The 25412-nt window shown below is 43.6% G+C and overlaps 2 protein-coding genes across 6 annotated transcripts in view; one reads left to right on the plus strand and one right to left on the minus strand.

Moving 5' to 3' along the window:
- NTAQ1 (N-terminal glutamine amidase 1) overlaps positions 1-25412 on the plus strand; it is a 209103-nt gene that overhangs the window by 41929 nt on the left and 141762 nt on the right. Inside the window, exon 6 of one of the 4 annotated variants that reach the window (XM_073794720.1) lies at positions 2070-4799. The exons of the other annotated variants lie outside the window; for them this stretch is intronic. Coding sequence (XP_073650821.1) covers positions 2070-2107 — 38 coding nt within the window. The 3' untranslated portion in view covers positions 2108-4799. Of the gene's footprint in view, positions 1-2069; positions 4800-25412 lie in introns of those variants that run through there. 4 annotated transcript variants of the gene reach the window in all.
- FBXO32 (F-box protein 32) overlaps positions 18097-25412 on the minus strand; it is a 34474-nt gene continuing 27158 nt past the window's right edge. Inside the window, exons 7-9 of one of the 2 annotated variants that reach the window (XM_004321334.4) lie at positions 24948-25130; positions 23867-24010; positions 18097-23467 (exon numbers count right to left, since the gene is read on the minus strand). In XM_004321334.4, coding sequence (XP_004321382.1) covers positions 23378-23467; positions 23867-24010; positions 24948-25130 — 417 coding nt within the window. In that variant the 3' untranslated portion in view covers positions 18097-23377. The remainder of the gene's footprint in view (positions 23468-23866; positions 24011-24947; positions 25131-25412) is intronic. The other variant, XM_073794718.1, reaches the window with a different exon arrangement.

The following is a 25412-nucleotide window of genomic DNA, read 5'->3' on the forward strand; positions in this document are numbered from 1 at the left end:
TGGGGTGTCATTGTTTCTAGGTCCTCTCAGTGGACAGAGCTAGGAAATATGTATATGTATACTAAACACACACACATCTACATTTATTTCAGTATGAATCTGTGTAAATATGAAAAGCCATAATGAATATTTTCATTCTAAAGTAAATGCATGAGTATGTGTAAGGTACGCTTCAATTCGTCTCCCCCAAATAAGGAGAACATTACAGTATTGCTTGTTTACTTGAAATAAACGGTCAGTAGTACTTGTTTACTTTAAGTTTTGAATTTTTTTTTTTTCTTTTTTTGCGGTACGCGGGCCTCTCACTGCTGCGGCCTCTCCCGTTGAGGAGCACAGGCTCCGGACGCACAGGCTCAGCGGCCATGGCTCACGGGCCCAGCCGCTCCGCGGCACGTGGGATCCTCCCGGACCGGGGCACGAACCCGCGCCCCCTGCATCGTCAGGCAGACTCTCAACCACTGCGCCACCAGGGAAGCCCTACTTTCAGTTTTATGTTATGATTCACATAGCTGAGGTTATTAGAGAAGAGACCTAACCTCAGAGAATTCCGAAAACAGAAAAAAAAAATCATAGAGGTATCCAATTCGTGTTTCCTAAACTGGTATTCCATGGGGTACTGTTTTGGGAGGTGTTAATAGGCTCATCAGGATAAAAGGGCTCTGTGGCCCAGTGAATTTGGGAAACTTGTCACGGTAGATCCCCCCCCCCACTTGTGTAACACTGCTCAGGGATTATTAAAGGAGTTTTTAAAAAAAATGTTTTTCAGAAAACTTATATTTTATAAACAAAATATCACACAAACTTTATAGAAGCAGAGATATAAAAGAAGAAGAAAACGTCAAATTTATATGCAATTTTTGTTGTATAAATTTATTTGAGACTAAATGTTGGTCTGCACAATAACGTGAAATTTTTAAAGTAAGTGTGACCACATTCCTTGTTAAGAGAAGCTGCTATAAGGTATGTCTTCAGATGGCTTTTAAAATCTATGGGGAAAATGACATTTGCTTCAACAGGGGCAGATATATTCTTTAGAAAAAAGGTGTTCTCCACTCCTGCTTATGGAAATACAGCTCAACAGAACTTATGGGAAAACTAACAACAAAGACAAAATATCCTGTTTCAAAGTAGTCATTTTGCGGATGAAGGTAGAAACCTACAATCTTTCCCCCCAAGAGCATTTCATATTTAAACCTTCTATTTTTAACCTGATGGTGGGATTCATGGCTAATGCTTATGAGATCTGTGTCTAGACAGTTGAGAAAAACAGGAAATGAGTTACATTGTTGTAGCTTAAGATAATTTAACCTTTTGTCTTCTAGCTCCAAGCTGTGCCTGCTTTTAAAAAAAAAAAAAAGAACATTCCTTCTCTCCTGAGAATTTCAGGGCATTTAGGGAACTATAATAATCCAAGGCCTCTTCAGGGAGCAGAGATAGCTATTTTGGTGGAAAAGGAAATGAGAACATGGTTTACTGGGCTTGGCCTATGAAATGAACACAGCCATTTGGAGGAACATGTTGCTCTCTTCTGAATTCTGAGCGTGTGCTCACAGCTGTCTCGGATGGTGTGCTTCTGAAGGGCAGGAACTCAGCCTGGCTAACCCAGTCTCCCTGTGTGCTGGTTGCATCGTGTGATGCTGTAGTACATACAGTGTCCCCCAGAAGAGCAAGTTAAGAAGCAGAAGCTGGCATCTATAGAATGCTTTCTATGTGCCAGGCACTGAACTAAGCACATTCACATACATGATCTTGTTTAATTCTCTCAACGACCCTAACAAGGTGTGGCTATTACCATTACCCCCATTTTACCCATGAAGAAATGGAAGCACAGAGAAGTTAAGGAACTTTGCAAGAGTAGCAAACCTGGCATTTGAACCCAAATCAATATGATTCTAGAACCTATGTTCTTAGTTGGTGTGCTATACTGTAGTAGGGCTGTTTTGAAGATTAAATGAGATGATGTATATAATAAATTTATCATGGTTTCTGGCCCATAATAGGCATGGTAACTAATTCCTGCTATTATTTACACGTATAAGTAAAATAATACTATTCTTCTTTACAAGTAGATGATGACAGGGGACTTCCCTGGTGGTCCAGAGGTTAAGACTCCATGCTTCCAATGCAGCGGGTGCGTGTTCGATCCCTGGTCAGGGAACTAAGATCATGCGTGCCCCTTGGCGCGGCTAGAAAAACAACAGCAGCAACAACAACAAAACAACAGGGCTCGCTGCACTGAGAGGCAGGAACCGGAGCCTCGTGGCCATGAGTCCATTTGGCAGTTCGGAATTCTTTAATAGAAGAAATGTAAAATAACTCGATGTTGGAGAAGATGAGCACTCTGTTTTGTGGCCATTAAGTCCACAGATGCGCACTGGTTGATAGCAGAGGAGAGGCACCAAGTTACACTTGACCTTAAAGCAACAGGGTGGTCGGAATTAAGTGAGAGAGATGCCATCTACAAAGAGTTCTCTTTCAAAAATTTTCATCAGGGAACACAGCACTTATCTCCTTATGCTGGTCATCGAGTCACACAGTGGGTCACACACATCACTGGTCCACCCCCTTCCTCCCGTGTGAGGAAGCCAAGTCTGAGAAGAAGTAACTATCGAAGGCATTTGGCTTTATGTCCTGAGTTGCCCTACAAACAGAGAAGATGAATCATCACCTGGAGTGGTTCAATGTGTACAACAAGGTCCAGATAACTCTCACATCACATGACTGTGGTTGACTGACCAAAAGAGATGTGAAACTGGCCAAGTTTTTATTGAAAAAGGCAGCTGCTTCTGTGTGATTTCTTCCAAAACACATGTAAAATCTTATATACACATCTAGCTCCAATGTATTTTGAAGGCAATTTACATGAACAAATTAAGCTGTAAATTTAGTTCACCTTTTGAACTATCACATTTTGTAAAATCAGTGCTTAAATAAAAATTATTTAAACTTGAAAAAAAAAAACCCAACAAAAAACAAGTAGATGATGACACTCACCCTCACCCTTCTCCTTGTAAGATGCACAGTGCATAGTGCTTCTAAGTAGCTGTTGAATCGAGTGAATTGAATAGTGATTTTATTGAATGTATTTATTACCTGCAACATTATAGTGGGGCTGGAGATACAATGATGGCATCAGCTGGTCAGGTTAGAGAGTCTGTAAACAAGTAAAGGAAACTGGCTCACACAGCAATAAAGTCTACAATTGGCTTTATTAACCATTGCTTCTCAGAGTCTAAGAAATGGCCGTATACCACACACAACAAATATTACATTAAGGGTCTGCTTTGTCACACTCAAAGATATTAGGGATACAGTATTAGGTAAGACATAATCCTTGTGCTCATGGATTTACAATCTAGTAGAGAATACATGAAAAGACAAACAGGGACTTCCCCGGTGGTCCAGTGGTTAAGACTCCACACTCCCAATGCAGGGGGCCCGGGTTCAATCTCTGCTCAGGGAACTAGATCCCGCATGCTGCAACTAAAGAGCCTGCATGCCAGAACGAAGATCCCACACGTGGCAGTGGAGATCCTGCGTGCTGCAACTAAGACCCGGCCCAGCCAGATAAATAAATAAATATTAAAAAAAAGACAAGCAAGTGAAATCATTACAAACTGTAATAGGCACCACCAAGGAAATAATCGAAGGGTTGAAATATAGAATAATGGAGTTGGGATGGGGGGAAGGTCAGACCCTACTTTGCATGGGGAACTAAAGGAAGGCTTCCTTGAGTAGGTGACATTTAAGCCCTGCTGATAAGAAAGAGCCTAGGAAGAAGAAACAATACAAAGGCTTTCAGGTGGGGAAATAACTTGACAAGTTCAAGGGCTTGACGGAGAGTGAGTGTGGCTGGAGTATAACAAGGAGAGTGGGATGAGATGAGGCTAGAAAGATAGGTGGGACAGATCATGGAGGGCCTTACCAGCCCTTGGTAAGAAATTAGGTTTTATTCTAAGTGTAGCGGAAACCCACCAAAGGGTGCTAAATAGACAAGTGACATGATCTGATTCGCTGCTGCGTGGAGAATGAGCTAGACAGGATGAAAGTGCCGTTGGGACCAAGCATCCCTTCTAGGGTGGAGGATGGACACTCAGAGACAGAAAAAGAAGTGCGACGGTGGAAGCAGAGGTCAAGGAGATGTGGGGCTAAGAGCCTAGGAAAGCAGGCAGCCTCTGGAAACTGGAAAAGGCAAAGGAGTGGATTCTCCCTTAGAGTCTCCAGGAGGGACCAGTGCTGCCAACCCATTCTAGACTTGTGACCTACAGAACTGTAAAATGATAATTTGTGTTGCTTTACGACTCTAGGGTTGTGGTAATTAGTTACAACAGGGAGGTGTTGGCAGGAATAAATAATCCGCCTTCCACCCTGCCTCTGCCTCCAGATCTCTGTCTTCCTTCCATTGGCCGGATCTAACTAGAAGCCACAGGCAAGGGATTCACAGATGCCGTTCGCACGGGTCAGCCTTTCAGGTGACAAAGAGGATGGAGAGGAGTGGGGAGTGGATTTGGAGCAGCAAATGGAAAATATCCAGCCCAGTGCAGGTTGTCAAGCTGAGTGGTTTGCTCCTAATCTGGAGCTTATAATGAAGTAGGACGTTTGGCATGCTGCCCTTGCTTATCTCAGCCCTCTCTTTTTTGAGTTCTCTCTGGCGTAGCCTTCAAAAACTTCTTTGGTTTTGCCTCATATCTTTATAGTGCAGATAGATGATGTCAATGCACCTGTTTCTAATATCTGATTCGCCCCTCAGTGGGATGCAGCAAGTTTCCAAAGCAAATGATGTGAATTAAAAGTTAGTCCAGGGCTTCCCTGGTGGCGCAGTGGTTAAGAATCCGCCTGCCAATGCAGGGCACACGGGTTCGAGCCCTGGTCCGGGAAGATCCCACATGCCGCGGAGCAACTAAGCCCATGCGCCACAACTACTGAGCCTGTGCTCTAGAGACCGCGAGCCACAACTCCTGAGCCCATGTGCCACAACTACTGAAGCCTATGCGCCTAGAGCCTGTGCTCCGCAATGAGAAGCCACTGCAATGAGAAGCCCGTGCACCGCAAGGAAGAGTAGCCCCCCCTCGCCACAGCTAGAGAAAGCCCGTGCGCAGCAACGAAGACCCAACGTAGCCAAAAATAAATAAATGAATAATAAATAAATTTATTTTTTTTAAAAAAAGAGTGAAAGTCCCCTTTCACTGCTCTCTTCTGGGTCCATCGAAATCACGCTCCCCCCACCCCCGTTCCACCCATCCTGAGGTAGCCATTGTTAATAGTCTGGGTGATGCATTACAAATTTTATTATATATGTTTTCAAACCTACTGCTATGGGCTGAATTGTGTCCCCCCCCTGAAATTCACATGTTGAAGCCCTAACCCCCAACAAGACTGTATTCGGAGATAGGGTCTTTAGGAGGAAACTAAGATTAAATGAGGTCAAGTGTCTGTCATCCGAGGCCACAGTGAGAAGATGGGTGTCTGCAAGTCTGGAAGAGAGCACTCACCAGAAACTGGACCCTACCAGACCTTGATCTCGGACCTTCCAGGCTCTGGAAATGTGAACAAATTAATTTTTGTTGTTAAAGGCCCCAGACTGTGTTATTTTGTTATGGCAGCCTGAGACTAAGACACCTACCTAAAATCAGAAGAAGTGGCAAAAAGAATCTTCATTTACCTATTATTCAGATTCAACAATTATCTATTGAATGATTATAAACAGGGAAGTGCTATGATTAGATAATGTGTTCTAGAAAGATCTCTTGGGCAGCAAAGTAGATATGTTTGAGGGGTTCAGGCTGGAGATGGGGAGAGAAGTTAAGCACCTCTTGTAAATTTCCAGGCAAACGATGCTGAGGGCCCTAGTCAGGGGGAAGGCAGTGCAGAAGGAGAGGAGGGGCTGACCAGGGAGAGATTTAAAAGTAGACTTGATGGGCTACATGTGTTTCAATCATGAGTCTGTGTTTCATTATATCTAAGATGCCGTGGATTGTAAGATGCAGCCTGAATTCAAAGATATGAAAAATGTTAATCTTAGGATTGATGAAATGCAGTAGAATTGAAAGCTGGGACCACCAACCCCCATGGGAACAGTGAACACGAGCTCACAATTTAGTGTGTAAAAGAGAAATCCTGATGCATAGTGTGGATTAATGAACTTTTTTTTTAATACTTCTCCAGTTGAACTCTTTTCTTGCTGTTCTTGATTAAAGAACATGTTTGAGGGGTGGGTTTTGTGGCTAGGAACTTTATAGGAGCCTCTCAATTTTAACAAAATGCTCCCCAGATGAGATGATGTCATTTACGATGCTACAGCCGTGCTCAGTTTTGGGGCAGCCAAATTCTGTTTATTTAATAAAAAAGGATGTTTTGAATGGTGGTGCTATTTCATGGAGCTTTCTTAGGCTTCCAGACAGAGTTTGGATCCCACAGGCAGATGGAGCTATAACCCATGTTTTCTCTCCACGGTGACAGGCCTGCAAGCCTGTAATTACAGAGTACCAGCATCTCTTGTTTTTGGAGCTGGGATGGTTATATAAACATGGAGAGCAAGCCTAGCTTGTCCAGGCTGCGTTTTGAGGACCTGAAATTCCCCTTTGGAGGGCTTGGCACCCAAATCCCAACAGGCACCTGGCCGAGGGGCAGCATGCAGCTTTCTGCAGCGGAGCCAGAGGCAGTGTTGACAGGTCAGCATGCCAGGAGGGGCCCCAGCCATATCGACCAGCAAACTCATGTCTGCATTCACAGGACCCCATGATAATTTTTGCCTTTTCAAATTTAAAATTGGATTAAAAATTTGTGCGAATGTTTTTAAAGAGTCCAGAGCCAGACTTTTTTCATTGCAAGTTATTTTAGGACTACATTTTATCGGTTGCTGTTTTGGAAAAAGTACTTTCGCCTTTGCATTCTTGGAAGTGCCCAGCAAAATCGGCCAGTCTTAACTCCTATGTTACACAGTGAGTGCGGGTTCTGAATTTAGATAGCCTAGGTTTGAATTCCAGTTCCACTGTGTGTACTTGGGCAAGCTGCTCATCCTCCTTTGCCTCAGTTCTCTCTATAAAATGGGAATAATAAGTAGTACCTGTTTCATAGAATTGTTGAGATTAATCAACCATTTAGCACGCTTAGGACAGTGCCTTGCTATTCAGTATAAAAGTAACAATAATAACTACAGTATTGACTACTAACAAGTGTTCAACTTACTCTGTGCCAGGCACTTTTCTACATACAATAGCTCATTTAATCCAACCAACCATCCTATGAGGTAGGTGCTGTCACTGTTCCTGTTTTATAGATGAGGAAATTGAAACACAGAAAAGTCTATTCAATATAAATATTCTTGTGTCTCTGCTGAACCTCATGTATACCTGGTTGTAGAATATTAAAATTATTGGTTTGTATGCCGGCTCTCCCCCATAAGTATGTGGGCTCCTCAAATACGATGACCCTAGCTGTCTTTTTTGACTCAATAGACCTAGTACTAGGCATACAGTAGGCGATAATATTGAATACATTGGAAGTAGTTTAATGGAAAGTGTCCCTTTGGGGCATCAACATGAAAATACATATTCTTTCAGTATTGGCTCCCAACTGTTTCATGTGGCTCTTTCTGAGGCTTCATGGGAACAGCTTCCTTGATGACCTTTAGGGCAAATTCTGCAGCTTTTCAGTTCCTGCTGGTTATTAGCAGTTTCCGTCCAGTCCTGAGCCTCAGCCTGGTTTATGTGATAACGTCTCTCTCAGACTCCCTCCGTAGCTCCCCTCCCCTCCCTGCCAGTGCAGGCGAGGCTGTGGCTGCAGCGGCTGCTTGTTTCCTCGTGGCTGTTTCTCCTCCTGGAGCTTAGGTGGGGGGTAGGAGGGTGGAAATGGGGAGTAGACAGAGATTTCACCTTACTTAGCAGTCCAAGACGAGGTTTCCATCCTCTCTCCACCGGTTGTTGCTGTATCTCCAGCTGATTTGCGGCTGGTCCTCTCTGGGGCAGGTGCCCAAAGCTGGGGCTCCCGTGGCGTGTGATGCAGAGGAGATGGCTCAAGCCCAGCTACCTTCGTAGTGTCCCCTCCACCCAGGGGAAACTTGCACACCCTTGTATGCTGCTGGGGACATGGCAAGGTGCCTCGCTGCCCTTTCATCTCCCAGGCCAGTGTCCTCTCCAAGTCTCCCTCTCCCTGCCCAGTAAACAGTTGCAAGCCTGTTGCCCAAGCAGCCATCTGTAGGGGAATGAAACGCCAGTCTTCCAGATCACTGGAACTCCTGGGCTTTATGAATGATTCTCCTGGAGTCCCTGCTGTGATGTAGGGGAGGGGATAGGCTCTTTCCATGAACACTGTCCTCCCTTCTCTTCACTCCTATTACACTGATTCAGAGGGTGGAGGGAGTCGAGTTGATTTTGGCCTCTCCATAAGCCCTTCAGGTTGGTGGCTGGCTCCCGCTCTTGAACTTAGAATGTCAGGGTACTTGGCACCATTTGTCCTCTGCACTGGGTTTTATCCCAGGTTCTGGGACTTCACTGCAGGATTGTTCACAATAGCCAAGACACAGAAGCAGACTAAGTGTCCATCAACATATGAATGGATAAAGAATATGTGATATATAAATATATACATATATAATATATATTACATATGAAATATACATTTTAATATAATATATTAAAAATATGTAATGGAATATTATTCAGCCACGAAAAAGAAGGAAATCTTGCCATTGGTGACAACATGGATGGACCTTGAGGGCATTATGCTAAGTAAAATAAGTAGACAGAGAAAGACAAATGCTCTATGATCTCACTTATGTGGAATCTAAAAAAGCCAAACTCATAGAAACAGACAGGGGCTGGGAGGTGGAGGAAATGGGGAGCTGTTGGTCAAAGGGTACAAACTTTCAGTTATAAGATGAATAAGTTCTGGGGGTCTAATTACAGCCTCGTGACTCTAGTTAACAATGTATTATATACTTGAAAGTTGCTCGGAGAGTAGATCTTAAATGTTTTCACCACAGACACCAAAAAATGGTAATTAAGTGAGATGATTAACTTAATTGTGGTATCATTTAGCAATATATGTGTGTATCAATTCATCATGTTGTTTTACCTTAACCTTACATGATGTTATATGTTAATTATATCTCAAAAAAGCTGGGAAAAAACCAAAACAAAAGTAGGGGCATTTCCAACTTAAAAAAAATCTTCCAGGGATAATATAGGAGACACAACACTTTATGTCATTAGTGATTCTGTGAAATAGACCACAAAGTTTAATGTGTTTCTTTAACGTATGTCCCTTCACACCTGTACCTACGACTCTGTGAACTGTGTTCAGAAATTAAAGAGTGACTAGAGTTTTTTCCTCAGTTATATGCCCAGGCAACTGCTCTTTGAGTTAAGGAATGTGGCCCCTGTGAGAAGTACTTGAAAAAAACAGTTGTCCCGTGAACTAGGAAGTGAGGTAAACTGTGATAGTTAAACTAGTTAAAATTAACTCATAATGGGAAAAAAAACCCACAACAAAGTTCTGGGACAAGAGATACTCAACATCCTGTTACTATAATTAGCAAATTACAGAGTAGGGTCCTGTTTTCAGCAGATGATTAGCATTTCTAACCCTTAGTTGTCTCATCTGTAAATGGGGGGATACGCCTTAGGAAGGTGGTAGAAGTGGGACCAGATCACATCTTGAGATCTCTGTTATGTTTAATGTCCTTAAATCTATGAAGTTTGTGCTTTTAGGGTTGCCTGAATTCAGGGTTTCTCCCGTCTCTGTTTTTTTCAAGTTAAAATTATATTAATTAGGCACAAAAAATAATGAAATAATGCCATTTGCAGCAACATGGATGGACCTAGAGATTATCATACTAAGTGAAGTAAGTCAGAAAGAGAAAGACAGATATCATATAATATCACTTTTGATAATACAACTGAACTTATTTACAAAACAGAAACAGACTCACAGACATAGAAAATAAGCTTATGGTTACCAAAGAAGAAGCAGTGGGGAAGTATAAATTAGGAGTATGGGATTAACAGATGCACACCGCTATACATAAAATAGATAAACCACAAGGATTTACTGTACAGCACAGGGAACTATATATTCAATATCTTGTAATAACCTATAATAGAAAAGAACCTGAAAAAGAATATATATATATTTATATGCATAACTGAATCACTTTGCTGTACACCTGAAACTAACACAATATTGTAAATCAATTATAGTTCAAAAAAAAAATTGCACTCATGTCGAAGCACTTCAGAGTTGTGAAATGCCCGACCTAGATAGAGGGGCGCATCCTAACTGGGAGAGGGGAAGAGGGGGCTGTGTTCGTACATAGGAGGGAAACAGATGCAGGGCTGTGCTCTGTATATAATCTCTTCCCGTCTACTAGGGGCAGGGCTATGAACACAAGCCAAGAAGTCTTTCAGTTATTTGCTGGCAAGTCTTCCTCTAAAAGAAAGACCATTTGGATGGCAAGGCTAATGAGGGTTTGGCCTGGAGACCCCGGGGCACCTGGTGCAGGAAATAAGTTTTTCACAAAGACTCTTCACAAGATATCGTACTAGCTGCTGTGTGGGAAAGACAGCTGTAGAGTCATAAAAGGGCACCAGGTTTAGGATCAGATCTGAGCTTAAAACCTACCTCTGTGGTTTAGTAACTGTGTGTCGAGAGTGTGTGATAGTAAATGTTTAAAAATCAGCTCTCTCTCAAAAAAAGAAAAAGCTCTGATTTGTAGCTCTTGCTGATTTCTGAGGTATAAATATCCCCACTATGGCTGATTTTAAGTTACCAACATGCCACTGAATGTGAGGTTGGAAAAAGATGAATCCATTCAGCTCAGCTGTCATGAGCCAGCTCCAGCCTGCCGCACTGTGTGATACTGAACACATCATATGATTTCTCTGAGCATCCCCAGTTTCCACATTTGTAAAGTGATGATAATACTTGTATCTACCTTACAGGGTTGCTATGGCAGTTAAAAGTGTATTTGAAAGCATTTGGGAAAGAGTAGGATTCAATTTATTATTGATGTTGCATCTGGGCTTCCTTTATTTCTTATTACCTTGGAGTTTATAAAATTTAAAGGACTTTCACCCAAGAAAAATTCTAACTGATGGAGAGTGTATGTGGGAGTTGGGAGGGGATGGAGAGAGTGTTGAAGAAAAAAAAAACAAGAAATAAAACAAAAAGACAAAATAACATAGTTTCCTCTGAACTATTATATGATTTCCTAAAATCACAAAAGGCTATATGAGCTAAAAGGGACCTAGAGACTAGCTAATCCAACCCACCTGCCTGTTAAAGATGAGGAAACTGAGTCAGAGAACAGAAGTGACTTCCCTGAGGTTCAGCCCTGCTGTGACAGCCCTGAGTAGAAGCTGAGTCTGCTGACCGGCTGTCCAGGGCTCATCTTGTGAGCCCACCTCTTTTCAGCCTGCATTTGTTGGCTTGAGCAAAGAGTGATGGGAATCTAAGGCTTCCATTCACACTGGTCAGGAAAAGTGATTTGGCTCAATCATCAGAATAGCTCTTTAAACCAGTCGTCTCCAAAGTGAGGTGCTGGAAGGAAAAAAAAACTTTCATTGATCTCTCTATTAAAGAGTAAGAAGTAAAGAAATCATCTATGAGGCTTCTGGCAGGAAATAATCTTGTGTAGTTCCATTGAAGGGACTACTCAGACAGGTGTGGGAGGGGTTAAGGGAACACAAAAGATGCTGAGGCCCCCAGAGATGAGCAACAAGGAAAATTACTTCTCCCAGATTTGGGGAGGAGCCTCGTGATGGCTGGAGCCGTAAGGAGGGTTTATGTGGAGGAGGGCTGCAGCTTCTGCCAGAGACCAGGGGCCAGTCAGGAGAGAGCAGGCAAGAAGGACCCTGAACTCTTTCTCTTTCTGCTCTGGTCTCTGTCAGCACCTCCCATTGGACAAACCCAACCAGATGCCAACTGGCAAGAGAGTCTGGGGGACGCAGCCCCTGTGGTCAGCCTTCTAGGGCGCTGAGCTAGGCAGAGAAGTGGAGAATGGATCTTCGGGGACAAGCAGAGAACAACCAGCACAAAAGCTTTACAAACGTTTAATGTCTGGATTGACAGTGGTCCTTTCTGTCTATCCATCAGATGTCAGTCAGTACCCAGGGCACCTTGGCCTCAGTGGGGAGCGGAGGCCAGTGGTACCCAAAGTTGATCGTTTGTTTTCAGTGTACTGTGACATATTGTAACTTCTGTATGCCTGATTAAATGGACTTATGGATTACAGTATCTAGTTTGAAATAAACAAAACCTCACAAAATGGACAAATGCTTTAAGAAGTTTCCTAGTTTCTCGCAAAGAAACAGCAGAATGACGATACTACTATTGCAGATGCAAAGGAACAGAAAAATGTGAGCACTAATATGGCTCTTCGCTGGCTGCATCAGCTTAACGATAAGCTAATGAGATCTGACTGAAAATTGGCCAGAAAGTTCATAATGATCACAACTATTTGAAATATCGATTTATGTCCATTATTACTAATGATGACTGTCCTATGTGTGCATTATGCTTCGAAGTATTAGTTAATCATAGTAGTGCCTGCCAATACTTCATAGATAGATAAGTAAATACATATATATTGGGTTTATGCTTAAAAAATGTTAATTGATGGGATGGTTGGAGACCACTGGTTTTAAACAATAAGCAAAGGCTAGAATTGTGGGGGTCATTGATTTAGTTATTATGTTTCTCTTTAGAGGCAGTGAAGGCTACATGGTTTTTCTGCCTAGAGCACATAATGCAAAAAGAAAAAAAAAAGATAGTGGGCTTGTGAATAATAATAACAAATGTTTATGTAAAGCTTATTATGTGTTAAGCACTGCTCTAACCACACAAAAGTTATTAATCATGTAAAATGCAGCAACTCAGGGGCTTCCCTGGTGGTGCAGTGGTTGAGAGTCCGCTTGCCGATACAAGGGACACGGGTTCGTGCCCCGGTCCGGGAGGATCCCACATGCCGCGGAGCGGCTGGGCTCATGAGCCGTGGCCGCTGAACCTGCGTGTCTGGAGCCTGTGCTCCGCAACGGGAGAGGCCACAACAGTGAGAGGTCCGCGTATCGCCAATAAAAAAAAAAAAAAATGCTGCAACTCAATTACTCCTCACAACAATTCCGTGATGTAGGTACTGTCATCATCCCCATTTTACAGATAAGGGGACTGAGGCAGGTCAAGGTTTAGTACAGTGCCCAGTACAGCAGGAAGAGGCAGGGCAGGGTTCAAACTCAGGCAGGTTGGCTTCAGATTCTTTGCTCACTATGCCTTGCTGCCTCTCTGAAGGAAGTAGGGGCTCCTTGGAGTAATTTTGAAATTAAGAAAAAATGAAATTGCAAAGTAAAATTAAAACAATTGAATACAAGTTTAAAAAGTACAAAGAAAGGGGAGTCACTCAAGTACTCTTATGTGGGTTAAGAGTGACTGTTTCCTTGCACTCTTTGGCACCTGCCAAATGTTATTTCTCAGGATGTGGTAGCTGGCTAACTGCCTCTTGGAGCCACTAGATTCCGCTCTCCCTCTGGTTTTTCTCCCTTGCCCTCTGAAGCCTTCCTCTAGACTTTCCTTGCCTTTGTCCTCTTTCTAGGAGCTTGTATTTATTAGTCAGGGTTCTCCAGAGGCATAGAACCAATAGGATGTCTCTCTCTCTCTCTCTCTCTCTCTCTCCATCTCTCTCCATCCCTTTCCTGCAACATCTATATATCTATATCTGGGGGAGATATAGATATATAGATATAGATATAGATATATAGATGTTGCAGGAAAGGGACCCCTTCCAGGGGTCCCTTTATATAGATATATAGATGTATAGATATATAGATATAGATATATAGATGTTGCAGGAAAGGGACCCCTTCCAGGCCCCAAGAGTGGGCTCTTGTCTGACACTAGGAAATGAATTGTCTGAGGAGACACATGTGCTGACAAAGCAAGAGACTGTATTGGGAAGGGGCGCCCGGGTGGAGAGCAGGAGGGTAAGGGAACCCAGGAGGACTGCTCTGCCACGTGGCTCGCAGTCTCGGGTTTTAGGGGAATGGGGTTAGTTTCCAGGTTGTCTGTGGCCAGTCATTCTGACTCAGGGTCCTTCCTGGTGGCGCTTGCATCACTCAGCCAAGATGGATTCCACGAGGAGGATTCTGGGAGGTTGGGAGGACATGTGGACTGGTGTCTCCTCTCTCCTTGAGACCTTTCCCGAATTCTTCCCGTTGATGGTAGCTTGTTAGTTCTGCGTTCCTTACCAGGATCTCCTGTTGTAAGATGACTCATGCAAGTGGCTACTATCTTGCCTGGCCAGGGCGGGCGGCTTCGGTCAGTGTTTCCCCTAACATAGAGATAGATTTTATTCTTTAAAATAAAATATTTTGTTCTTTAGAATCTGTCTATCTATAGAATTTATTTATTTTAAGGAATTGGCTCATGCAATCGTGGTGGCGTTGGCAAGTCCACAATATGCAGGGCAGGCCGGCAGGCTGGAGACGGAGAGAAGAGCTGATGCTGCAGTTTTGAGTCTGGAGGCAGGATTCCTTCCTTGGGGGCATGGGGGGGCGGGTGTAGGCTTTTCCTCTTGAGGCCTTCAACTGATTGGATGAGGCCCATCCACATGGTGGAGGGTGATTTTCTTTATGCAGGGTCTACTGATTTAAATGTTAATCATGGGCTTCCCTGGTGGCGCAGTGGTTGAGAGTCCACCTGCCGATGCAGGGGACACGGGTTCGTGCCCCGGTCCGGGAGGATCCCACATGCCGCGGAGCGGCTGGGCCCGTGAGCCATGGCCACTGAGCCTGCGCGTCAGGAGCCTGTGCTCCGCAACAGGAGAGGCCACAACAGTGAGAGGCCCGCGTACTGCAAAAAAAAAAAAAAATGTTAATCACATCTAAAAATTACCTTCACAGCAATATCTAAATTGGTGTTTGACCAAACAAATGAGCACCATGGCCTTGCCAGGTTGACACATAAAATTCCCACTACAGGGCTCCTTGAAGAGATCTGGGGTTCATTTGGGCTTCTGTTAGTTTTCTAGAACACTGGTGAGGCTCAGGCACTGGGACCATAGGGGATACAGAGCTTTAGTTCTCTCCAAAAGGGAAATCTGCCCAAACTTCAGTGTTTTGTGTTTTGTTTTCAAGAAACCATTTGAAACCACCAAATGGGCTTGGGTGGTAAGTCTTGTCTCTGGTTCTTAAGCCACAGTCCCTGGCTCCCAGATTTCAAAGGAGGAGCCCCTGTTCATACTGATTCAGGAAGAGCATATAGTAGGCTTGTGTCTGATGCTGCACTGTTCTCTTTCTCAGAAGCACGAACTCAGTTCTTCCTCTCTGAATTCCTCTGGTACTTTGTCCCTCACTAGGGCACTCGGAACTTTGGATCGTATGTTGTGGTTGACGTCCACTCTCTTGCCCGCCTGGGGACCAGGTCGATAAAGTTATCTGAGAGCAAGTGCTGAGTTCACACTTCTGAATGGCTGTTCCGGTGCCCAGGACATTGCTGCTTCATAAACATGCCTTAAACATTGGCGAGAATTTGAAATGCCGATTCTCTGTGATGCTTCTTGGGTACAAACATGATTGGCGTCAGCCTCAATGAAGCCCATGTAGAACAGGAGGGAGGCAACTTTACACCTGTCCCTGACAGGCAGAGCCCTCCTGTCCAGTTTTTGCAGGTCCGCGTATCAGGGCGGCCAAGATAACTTGCTGCTGATTTAGGCTGTGGCTTTTATTTGCAGACAGATCGTCACTCAGCGTGGGATGGGGGACATGCAGCAGAAGGATCAGAGGGAATTTGTCTGAAGGGGCAGAGCTAGAGTGTCTGTCTGATGCACTGTCCTGGCTTCCTGTATGGCTGTAACAAGTTACCACAAATTTAGTGGCTTAATACAAATTCATTAGAAGGTCAGAAGTCTGGCACAGGTCTCACTGGGCAAAGGTCAAGGTGTCAGCAGGGCAAGGTTCCCTTCTGTAGGCTCTAGGGGTTGATGGTTTCCTTGCCTTTTCCACATTATAGACTTCAATATCATTCCTTGTCTCTTTGGGGAACCATTATTCTGCCCACCATAGCAGCCTTATGATTTCCATTTTAAAATAAGGTATTAGTGTAAGATATGATTTTTTTTTTTTTTTTTTTTTGGTGGTACGCGGGCCTCTCACTGTTGTGGCCTCTCCTGTTGCGGAGCACAGGCTCCGGACGCACAGGCTCAGCGGCCATGGCTCACGGGCCCAGTGGCTCCGCGGCATGTGGGATCCTCCCGGACCGGGGCACGAACCCACGTCCCCTGCATCGGCAGGCGGACTCTCAACCACTGCGCCCCCAGGGAAGCCCCTAAGATATGATTTTTAATGGAAAGGTATAAAAATTTCACTAACATTAACAATCTTAGATTCTTTTTACAGAATTTGAGATATATTTATGTTTACTAAATTTATAAGTTATTAATTTACTTGGGAATGTTTTGCTTATTAGGGTTGAAGCTTCTTTGAGCAGGTATTTGAAGTGCTTATTTTTTAAAAAAGCAAATGCATTAGAGTTATAATTGCAGCTTTAAAACGTTTAAAGGAACTTTTATTGTTTGTAAAAGGGACTTGTTTAGTCTGTCCAATGTGAGTTTATCAAACAGTAATAAAAGACCCTCTTATTTCGTATGAAAATTTACTAGACTTGTAAAGGTTTAGTTGAACTTAAAAGAAACTTTAATGAACACGAGGTTTCCACATTTGTTACTTTTTCAACTACCATTAATTTTTAACCAAGACACTATAAATAGTTGTATGCATGTAAGCTCAGGCTGATTCTTATTCTAGTCCAGGGTAAGTTTGTGGTCCTGAGACTTTCAAAAGCATTTTATGAATCTGTGTGTGGGTTTATTCATTGATTCAGCCCAGGCACTGTGCTAGGTACAAATAAGATTACAGTGTAACAAAGTCCATATGCAAAAAAGTGATACAGAAGATGAGATTTTCTCAGTTGGAGGGAGCTTCAGCCAGGAGGTGGTCCTGAGGAGCAATAGATGCTTATCAGATAGAGGGGCTGGGAAAAGCGTTCTAGGGAGGTGGAACGGCCTGCGCAAAGAATGCATGGGATGTGTAGGGAATGGTGAGATTTTGTGATCCTGTTGGGAGTTAAAAAAAAAAAATCTCTAATTATCCTCAGGTGCCTTTTATGTCATTTTCTGATGGAGAGTTAGTGGCAGGATCAGGGCAGGTTCCAGAGTAAATGTGTTGGGGAAGTCTGTCATCCATGGGTTAGTCACTTGAGCATATTATACCCAACTAGGAATGCAGTGCAATTCCTAACCCGATTCTCTTGCTGCTCAGGAAATCATAATTATTAACATTTACCGAGCTCACATTTTATGTGCCTGGCTCCTAGCACTTTACATGTATTAGCTCACTTAACACTCACAGCCACAGCAATAGATTATCAACAGAGTCGAGGAAACGGACACAGAGAAGGGTGCTAAGTAAGGTGACAAAAGTTACACTGCAGGTAAGTGACAGGACCATGATCTGAACCTTGCACAAGCCGTTTCCTCTTTCTGGCATGCTCGTGCCCTCATCTTCTGAGGCTGGCTCCTTCTCACCTTTCAACATCACTTCCTCAGAGAGCTCCCCCTACCCCCAACCCACCTTGTTATTCTGCATCTCAGTCCCTTGTTTATTCCCTTCATAGCACTTATTACAAATTAAATTCATCCCCTACTTGTTTTTTTCTTTCCCACTAGAATCTAAATTCCATTAGGATAGAGACCCCGTCTGTCTTGTTCACCATCCTATACCCAGTGCCTTGCACAGTGTAGCACGTAGTAGCTGTTCAATAAATGTCTGTTGATGAGTAAATTAATACTGACTTTAAAGTTCATTATTCCCAAAGCATTCTATTATATGAATAGTAAGTGGAAATACCTCATTTGAGCATAATACTGTATTTCTGATTCAGGTTGGTACTCAGCAGCAAGCTTAGTTTTCTATGTATTCCTAGAAAATTTTACAACGATGATAAGTTTCTGGGAGAAGGAATATAACTTTCACTCAGCAAAAGATAAACATACTCAGTTCGATTAAAAAACCAACTTGAATTGACATGCACCAAAAATGCACCAGTGTGTGTTGTTGGAAAAACATTTATTGCAATTCAGTGTCAAAAAATTTTTACAAAAATACGCCACCGTCTGGTACAAACAACTATAAAAAAAGAAATCAGTTCATCATGCAAGAAAAGAGTGCAAATAATTTATACAGAAAGACTCAGCTCACACAATATTAAATAAACATCTTTGCATGTAATTGGTCTAACCTTAAACTTTTAGTTAAAATGTTCAATCCCCTATTGTATTTTTAATTAAAAAAGTACTTTAAAGCTTCTAAAGCTTAGGATATGGACTTTAATAGACACCCCCTCTGGCTAGGGTGATTGGCACTTGGTAGGATAAAGATGGCGCCAAGTGTTCTCAAGTGTAGAGCACTGCTTGGAGCCTTCTGTTTAACAGACTTGTGTATCATTAATTAAACAAACATTTCTATACTCAGAGACAGAAAAAGTCATGTTCAAACTCCAGAAGTAATGTTGTAGCAGATGGAGTTTCAAGAAGTTCAGAGTTTTGAAGCAGCCATCCATTTTTGGCCAGACGGAGCAGGGCCTGAGTTTTGAGAGATCTCTCAGAAAGCTTTGTTTGCTGAGTTCAAGGACACTTTGAAAAATGTCTAGCAGACAAAGTCATGAATATCGTGGTCCCTTGCTCCTTGCTGCCTCATGGAACAACCCCCCTTTGCTTGTGAGGTTTAGCAGAGAGTGATCTTCCACTGGGTGGAAGCTTATTGGATCTCACAGCAGGTACCAGGGAGATGGAAGGGATGGATCAAATGTACCTTTTAGTCTAAGGGGAGAGGGAATACCTGCTTGGTTATCATCAGAACCTCAGTTTCTAGAAAGCAAGCCAGCTGCTCAGCCATTAGGTGTCTCAGGGGCCACCTTTATAATTAAAATCTAATTATCCAGGGAAAAATAAACTTGTCAAAATATGCTGCTTACTTTGTGGCAAGCAGGCTGTACTCACTAGTATGCCGTACTCACAGCAGAGTCAGAGTCAGTAACAATGTTAAGCAACCCCTTAACTTCTCCAGGAAGAATCAGGGACTTAAAATGTCTTTAACAGTTAACGGCCGGACACCGAACACTGGACACGAACGTGCCTTCCACAGCGAACGTCTTGAGAAGAATCAGCTTAGGTGTCACGTGTGTCCAGCCACAACAAAAGGTGCTGGGGCAGGGGTTACAAAGTCAAGGCCTCAGAAAGTCCCAAGTTTACGCTCAGGTCCACTGTTGAGCGCCAGGTGGGTTGAGGCATGTCACCTGAATATTCTGGACCCACTACCTCATTTTGAAAGGCAGGAGGAATGCCAGACTCCAGCGTTTCTAACGTCCCTCCCAGCGCTCAAGTCTGGGGGAGGAGTTTCCTGCCTTTGGAAAACCACGAGGGTTGACTCTCCTTAACAAAACGGAGAAGAAAGCATCTACAGAAAACATTGAGTTTAAAGGAATTACGATCTTGTTTGTTGAAGACATCAGGGGCCAGAGATATATCAAAGAGCCCCATCTCTGCGATTGCCTAGAGGTTGAGGGTGTTTCTGAGGTCTGTTTAAACACTAATAGGATTTTAGGCCAGCATCCAGTCAGAGGATGGTTCACAGACTCGGAGAGTTGGAAACAGATTAAAACAAAAAAACACGAAAAACAACAGATGTCAACATAGAAAATGATGATAGAGTTTAGTTTAAAAAAAATTCACACATAAAATTATTACAGTTAAAAAAATTCACACGTAAAATAGCGTGTTTGCATAGCAAGACATAATTGCCCTTCAGCCTGGCAGGAATATATAAACTCAGGTGCCTATTTTATGATAAACATTGTATTGAACACTAAGAATGATATACTTTTGAAATGACTGAACTTCTTGTAAATCACACCACTTGCTTAGACAAATGAAATTCCAAGCTCTTTCTCTTCTCCCGTATAAAAACAACGGAAACAAGGAGGCTCTGTTAATTGCAAGCTCCCAAACAGTTTATGAAGAGAGAACTGTGGCAATAAGGAAATACACACTCATTACCTTCCTTCACCATTGCCAAGTAAAGCCTGTTCTTGCCTTGACAGTTTTGCAGCCCATCTAAAATATCAATATCTCCTCTGAGCCACTTCAATATAAAATGGATCATCACTAAACATAGGTCATCTTACAGCTGACCCTTTTGATCTCAAAACTGGGGATGTTTTCACATTGTAGTTTCTGCTACAATCCTCCCACGTGACTGGTCCATCCACTAAAAGTAACAGCATTGAGTAATAACACCATCTAGTTTAAAATGTCTGGATCTTGTTATAAGTTGAGCCCTCCTAAGCTTCGCATATTCTCCTTTCCTCAAATGCTGTGCCTTCTTCTCAAGACTCTAGGATCGTTGCTCGGAAACCTGTGTGTTGAACCAAAGCATAACACCCCTGTGGCTCGGCTTCCACTGTCCTGGACAAAACTCTTTCCTTCTCTGGAAGTCCAGGCTACTTTCATATTTGACATCAATTTTAAATTCTCCTTTACAGAGTTGGGGTGGGGGTAGGTAGGTACAGCAAAGACAGTAGAGCATTCTGTCTCTTCCAGCACTTTCCATTGTCATGTCCCTTCTGGCTTTTAGAACAGCGGTTCTGAGACAGAGATTCTTTGTTTTTGTTTTTTAGGTCACTTTGTCCTGGGAGGGTTTGCCAATAGAAATTCTATAGACAATTAGTGCCCAGGGAACAAGCATTTTCTTTTTAACTCGCTTTACTTATACGTGAGGCTCTGGCCATGCTTCACAGCCACCCAGTGGCACCAACACAGGTGCTCACACCTGCTGTGCTCTTTTTCCCCACTGCCCTCCCACAAACCACAGCATCAAAGACACGCCACTTCTATTCCTTCCCCTCTCCCTCTCCACCTGCCATTTCCTTCCTCATTCTCCTCTTCCAATGAAAGGGAACCACAAATGTTGGTTTCTTCTTTTCTTTTCCTTAAAAATTTTCCTTGACTCTGTCACACACCACCTCCAATTATGCCAGAGGAGATGGGGAGAGCCCCGAGTCACCATCTGGGTAGACATTTCAGAAAACCGTTAAGCCTATCCCTTGTGGTAGGGTCGTTCTGCACAGATGCTCCTGCTGCCTGGGGCACGCTATGCGGTCATGAGCACCACGGACAGTCCAAGTGACACTGGTTCGCCAGTTTCGTGCTGACAGCAAAAGCAGGCAACATTTCTGGGACTGCAAACCTGAAGGTGCCGAGGAGTCTCCGTCTGCTCCTTCAGCGTGGAGGGGTGGAGGTCATGAGTTGGGGGGAAGATGTGGAAGGCCATGAACGCCCAAAAATGCCAGAGTCAACGGTTCCAGAGCCCTCACAGCAACGACAGCCCCAGCTCCACTCACATCTTTAAGGAAGCTGAGACCTTTGCGAGAACCTGCCTGAATTATGGAAGACAGAGCTTTTTATTCCATGGTCTGGACCCTGCATTCTCAGTGTGACCTTGACTCGGGGGGAGAAGAGGTGTTACAGTAGTTTGTGGCCCTCCAAAGCTCAACCTTACCCAACAAGATCTTATTCTTCAGTATTTACTTTTGCTCAGAGTTGAAATAAACAACTTACTTTTTTCTTGTTCAGGGGGGTGGTGACGAAAAAAGATATTAAGAAATCCTGGTGTAGGCACAGACCTTGCAAAGTGAGGAACATCAACTAGTGGTCGAGTTCCCTTCCGGATGCTGGTACTTGGGTTGTGCTTTGAGGGAAGGGCGTGAAGGGGTCCTACATCACTAGTTGGTCCCTTGGCTTGTCTCTGTACATTCTTAACCATCTCTCCCCATTTCAGGTCACCCCAGATTCAACCCCTAAGAATACACTGCTCCTCAACGTAAATGTGAACCAAGTTCCTATTTCTGCTTCACTTATGTGCCAAGGTCATGCTGGGTGGCCACTTTACTTACTAAAAAAAAAGGAAAGCAAATACAATTGCAGAAATATGTACATTGTTGTAGAAAAGCAAAGTTCTATAAAAAGTAAAAAACAAAAACATCCCCCATTCCCTCCCAGGAATATTGACTCCGTAAGTCCTGAGATTTCCTTCTCCCACATAGTTACCTGCTGGTATTGGCCTAGCAAGTTCCCCTGGGGTTTGGAGCAAGTTAAGGATGAACTCATGGTACCTCTGCTCCCTATCTGGCTGGAACGCCAGGCTTTACTTTATCATCCTTACAAGAAGCCCTACCTCAGGTTGACTAAATTTTGGTGTTGCATGTAAAGAAAACTCCTCAACTATCACCCACCAAGAGGAACAGCAGCTGATATGTAAAAACCTGGTTTACAAGCCTTTATCAGTACTCTGGCTCCAAACAGTCCCCAGGGAGAGGCTTATCCGTGAAGATACCCCAGGAAGCCCAGACAAGCCAAGAAGTTAAACAGGAATAAGAAAGTCTTCACAGCTATTGGGTGACTAATTCCATCTTTTCTGTGGCAGGATTTCCTCTTGAACTGTTTTTAATTGGCCTTATGATGTTGTCCCGAATGAGCTACAACATGGAAGGAAAAAAGGCATAGATGCTTTGGGGTTGTTCTAGCAAAGAGGCAACCCCAAAGAGTGTCCCATTCGTCTAAAAAGGAAGCCTGAAGCATGATGAGGATTGCCTCCAATATCTCTTCCTGTTTTAAATCACTTTTTATATGATGAAGAAACAAGAAAAACAGAGACTGCCTACTGGACCACGCGCTTTGTCCGAGCGAGTATTGTAGCTTTCCGAGGTAGACTATTGTGTGGTATCTTCAGAAGATAAGGCCCTATACCCATGCGGGTTTAAGATGAGTGGTGCTTCCTTTGCCTTTTCAAAACAAACTCCAGATCAAAACCCAAAGCCCAGGGATTTCTCATATGTAGTTTTTCTTCTTTTTTTTTTTTTCCAACACATTTTCACATTGTAAACAGAGAGCATTCTATCTTGTATTTGAGTTTTGCCCCTTTCTCCCACATCTCTAGGGAACTATAAAGGAGTCTCAGTGAACGTCAAGAGAATTCCATTTTCACCGATGAAATAGAATTCCTGCCTCATAGTCTTGCTGGCAAATCATTAGGAAAAATAGTTTATTTACAGTATTTCTGCTTTTCCATACCAATTCTAATGAGAAGTCCATATGCTTAAATTCCCAGCCAGCAACTGCGTCTCTCCCCTCCAACGTCCTCTCAATGGCTTATCGCAGAAGTTTTGAGCCAATGTCTAAAATGTACACTATTTACAAATGAAGCGTCCAAACTCCGTATTTCCAACCATCCAGTCAGCAGGGGGACCCTTCTGAAGTGTTGTCATGTGCTGGGATTCAGAACTTGAACAAGTTGATAAAGTCCTGGGGTGAAAGTGAAACGGAGCAGCTCTCTGGGTTATTGGCTGTGCACGGGTGATCGGTGCCCTAGAAAGGAACATCGTGGTTAGGTGGGCATTCTCGGCGGCATCTCATTGGCTTGTAGCACCCTAAGTAAGGCATTGCCCAACCTCAAAACAACATTCCTCTGTCAAGAATGCCCTGTGTTATGGAAAAACTAAAGAGCTGCGTGTGTGGGTGTGTGTGCTCACACGCACGCGTGCACAGAGCGATGGGGGAGTCTGGGGGGGGCTTGCAGAAAAAAATAAACACAGCGGGGTGAAGGAAACAAAGGTCTTTGAAAGTTTCTGAATCAGTTTTACCTTCACCTTCAGCTGGGGGCTACAACAGTGAAGAGCAGGAAAGCATTTGGCGACACAGCGCTAGCGCCATTGGCTCTTAGGGGCTGGGCTGGGGATGTGTGGCAACAACCTCCAAGACATATACCTTCCAGGAAAGAATATGGCAGTGTCTGCAAAGCTGAAGGGTGTCTCCATACTGCTCTTTCCGTGGGTAACAGCGCACAAGTTTAAAATACATCTTCTTCCAATCCAGCTGTCCTTTATCTGACAAAATTAATCGCTTGCGGATCTAAATATCAAACAAATAAAAGTAGTTCTGAAAAGTTCTGCTCCTGCCTCCTTTCCACCTTTTTCATCTATACCCTGGCAACAGCTAGGGAAAAAGTAGCAAAGATATAAAGAAGTAGCTTCTGAGCTCTACCTAGTGAAGGAAACAATACCTTTTAACCAGTCTTTAAAAGAAACAGGTGGCCGATGACGCCTGACTGGTGACCTGTACTAAATTGCATTTGGATGGTCTTGAAAGTTTAGGTCATCTCAATAAACCACTTCAGTCTTTTCTTTGCTGTAACTTGAGTGATTATTTCCAGGGAGATGCAGTGACTGCTTGGCACAATGGCTCTATTTTATATCGAAATATTAGTGGTTTCGTGAACAGCACTTGTTGTGCTCACACTTCTATGTAAAGAAGGTGGAAAAAAAATCTGAGGCAGTGTGCGGAGGGGAAAGAGGCCTAGAGCTGGTGTCAGAAGGCCCAAATTCAAATCCAAGGCCAGTTTCCCCACCTAGAGAGCGCTCCACTAATTTGGATATGTCACTTAGCCACTTGTGGCCTTAGTCTCTCCATCTGTTTGAAGTGGGCATAACGATATCTACCCTTCCCTGGGTCATTAACACAAAATGAAATAACATCAGTAAGTCCTTTAGCTGTAAAATCTCATAAAAATGTAAGTTATTTTGTTAGAGAAAAGAAGGACTGGTGCCAATTTATGAATTTTTTTGGAGCAAGTTGTAACATGGGACTAGGTTAAGAATATAAGGTGGTTTTTTTCTTCCTATTGAAACACATAAACAAAATCTCACAGATATTATTTAGAAACTCCTTGAACTGTTTTCTAGTCAAACCAGGGAGCCCTGGAGAGTGGGTTTGAGAAGGATGCCAAGGCAGCTTGAGGGCGGCGGGCAGAGAGGAAGAGAAGGAAGAATGGCCACTGGGCTGCACTGACCTGCCGCTCGGAGAAGTGGTACTGGCAGAGCTTCTTCCATAAGAGCCGGTCCTCGCTGAGCACGTGCAGGTCAGGGGCTGCCTGGCCCAGGCTGACCAGGTCTCGCCCGTCGCTCAGCCTTTGCATAATGTTCAGTTGTAAGCACAAAGGCAGGTCAGTGAAGGTGAGGCCTTTGAAGGCAGGCTGTGGGGAGAAGGGTTATGTTAAGTTGCAGGGCAGAGAGTAGCTATGCACCAGGTGACACCAAGGATGCAGCTGTCCCCTCATCCTCCAGCCTCAAGGTGGTTTATTGATCAGAGACCAAAGCAGCAGTTCTCTCTACTCTAAGTACAGACACAGGACCCATGACCGAGACCCGCAAAGAACAGCCTGGAGCGGCTCGCAGATGGTGCCAGAGGGATTTTCCTAAGTTGCACAAGGCTTTTTTTTTTGCATGCATTATGAAATGATCACCACGATAAGTCT

Source organism: Tursiops truncatus, chromosome 17 (genome assembly GCF_011762595.2).
Source record: "Tursiops truncatus isolate mTurTru1 chromosome 17, mTurTru1.mat.Y, whole genome shotgun sequence".
NCBI lineage: Eukaryota > Metazoa > Chordata > Mammalia > Artiodactyla > Delphinidae > Tursiops > Tursiops truncatus.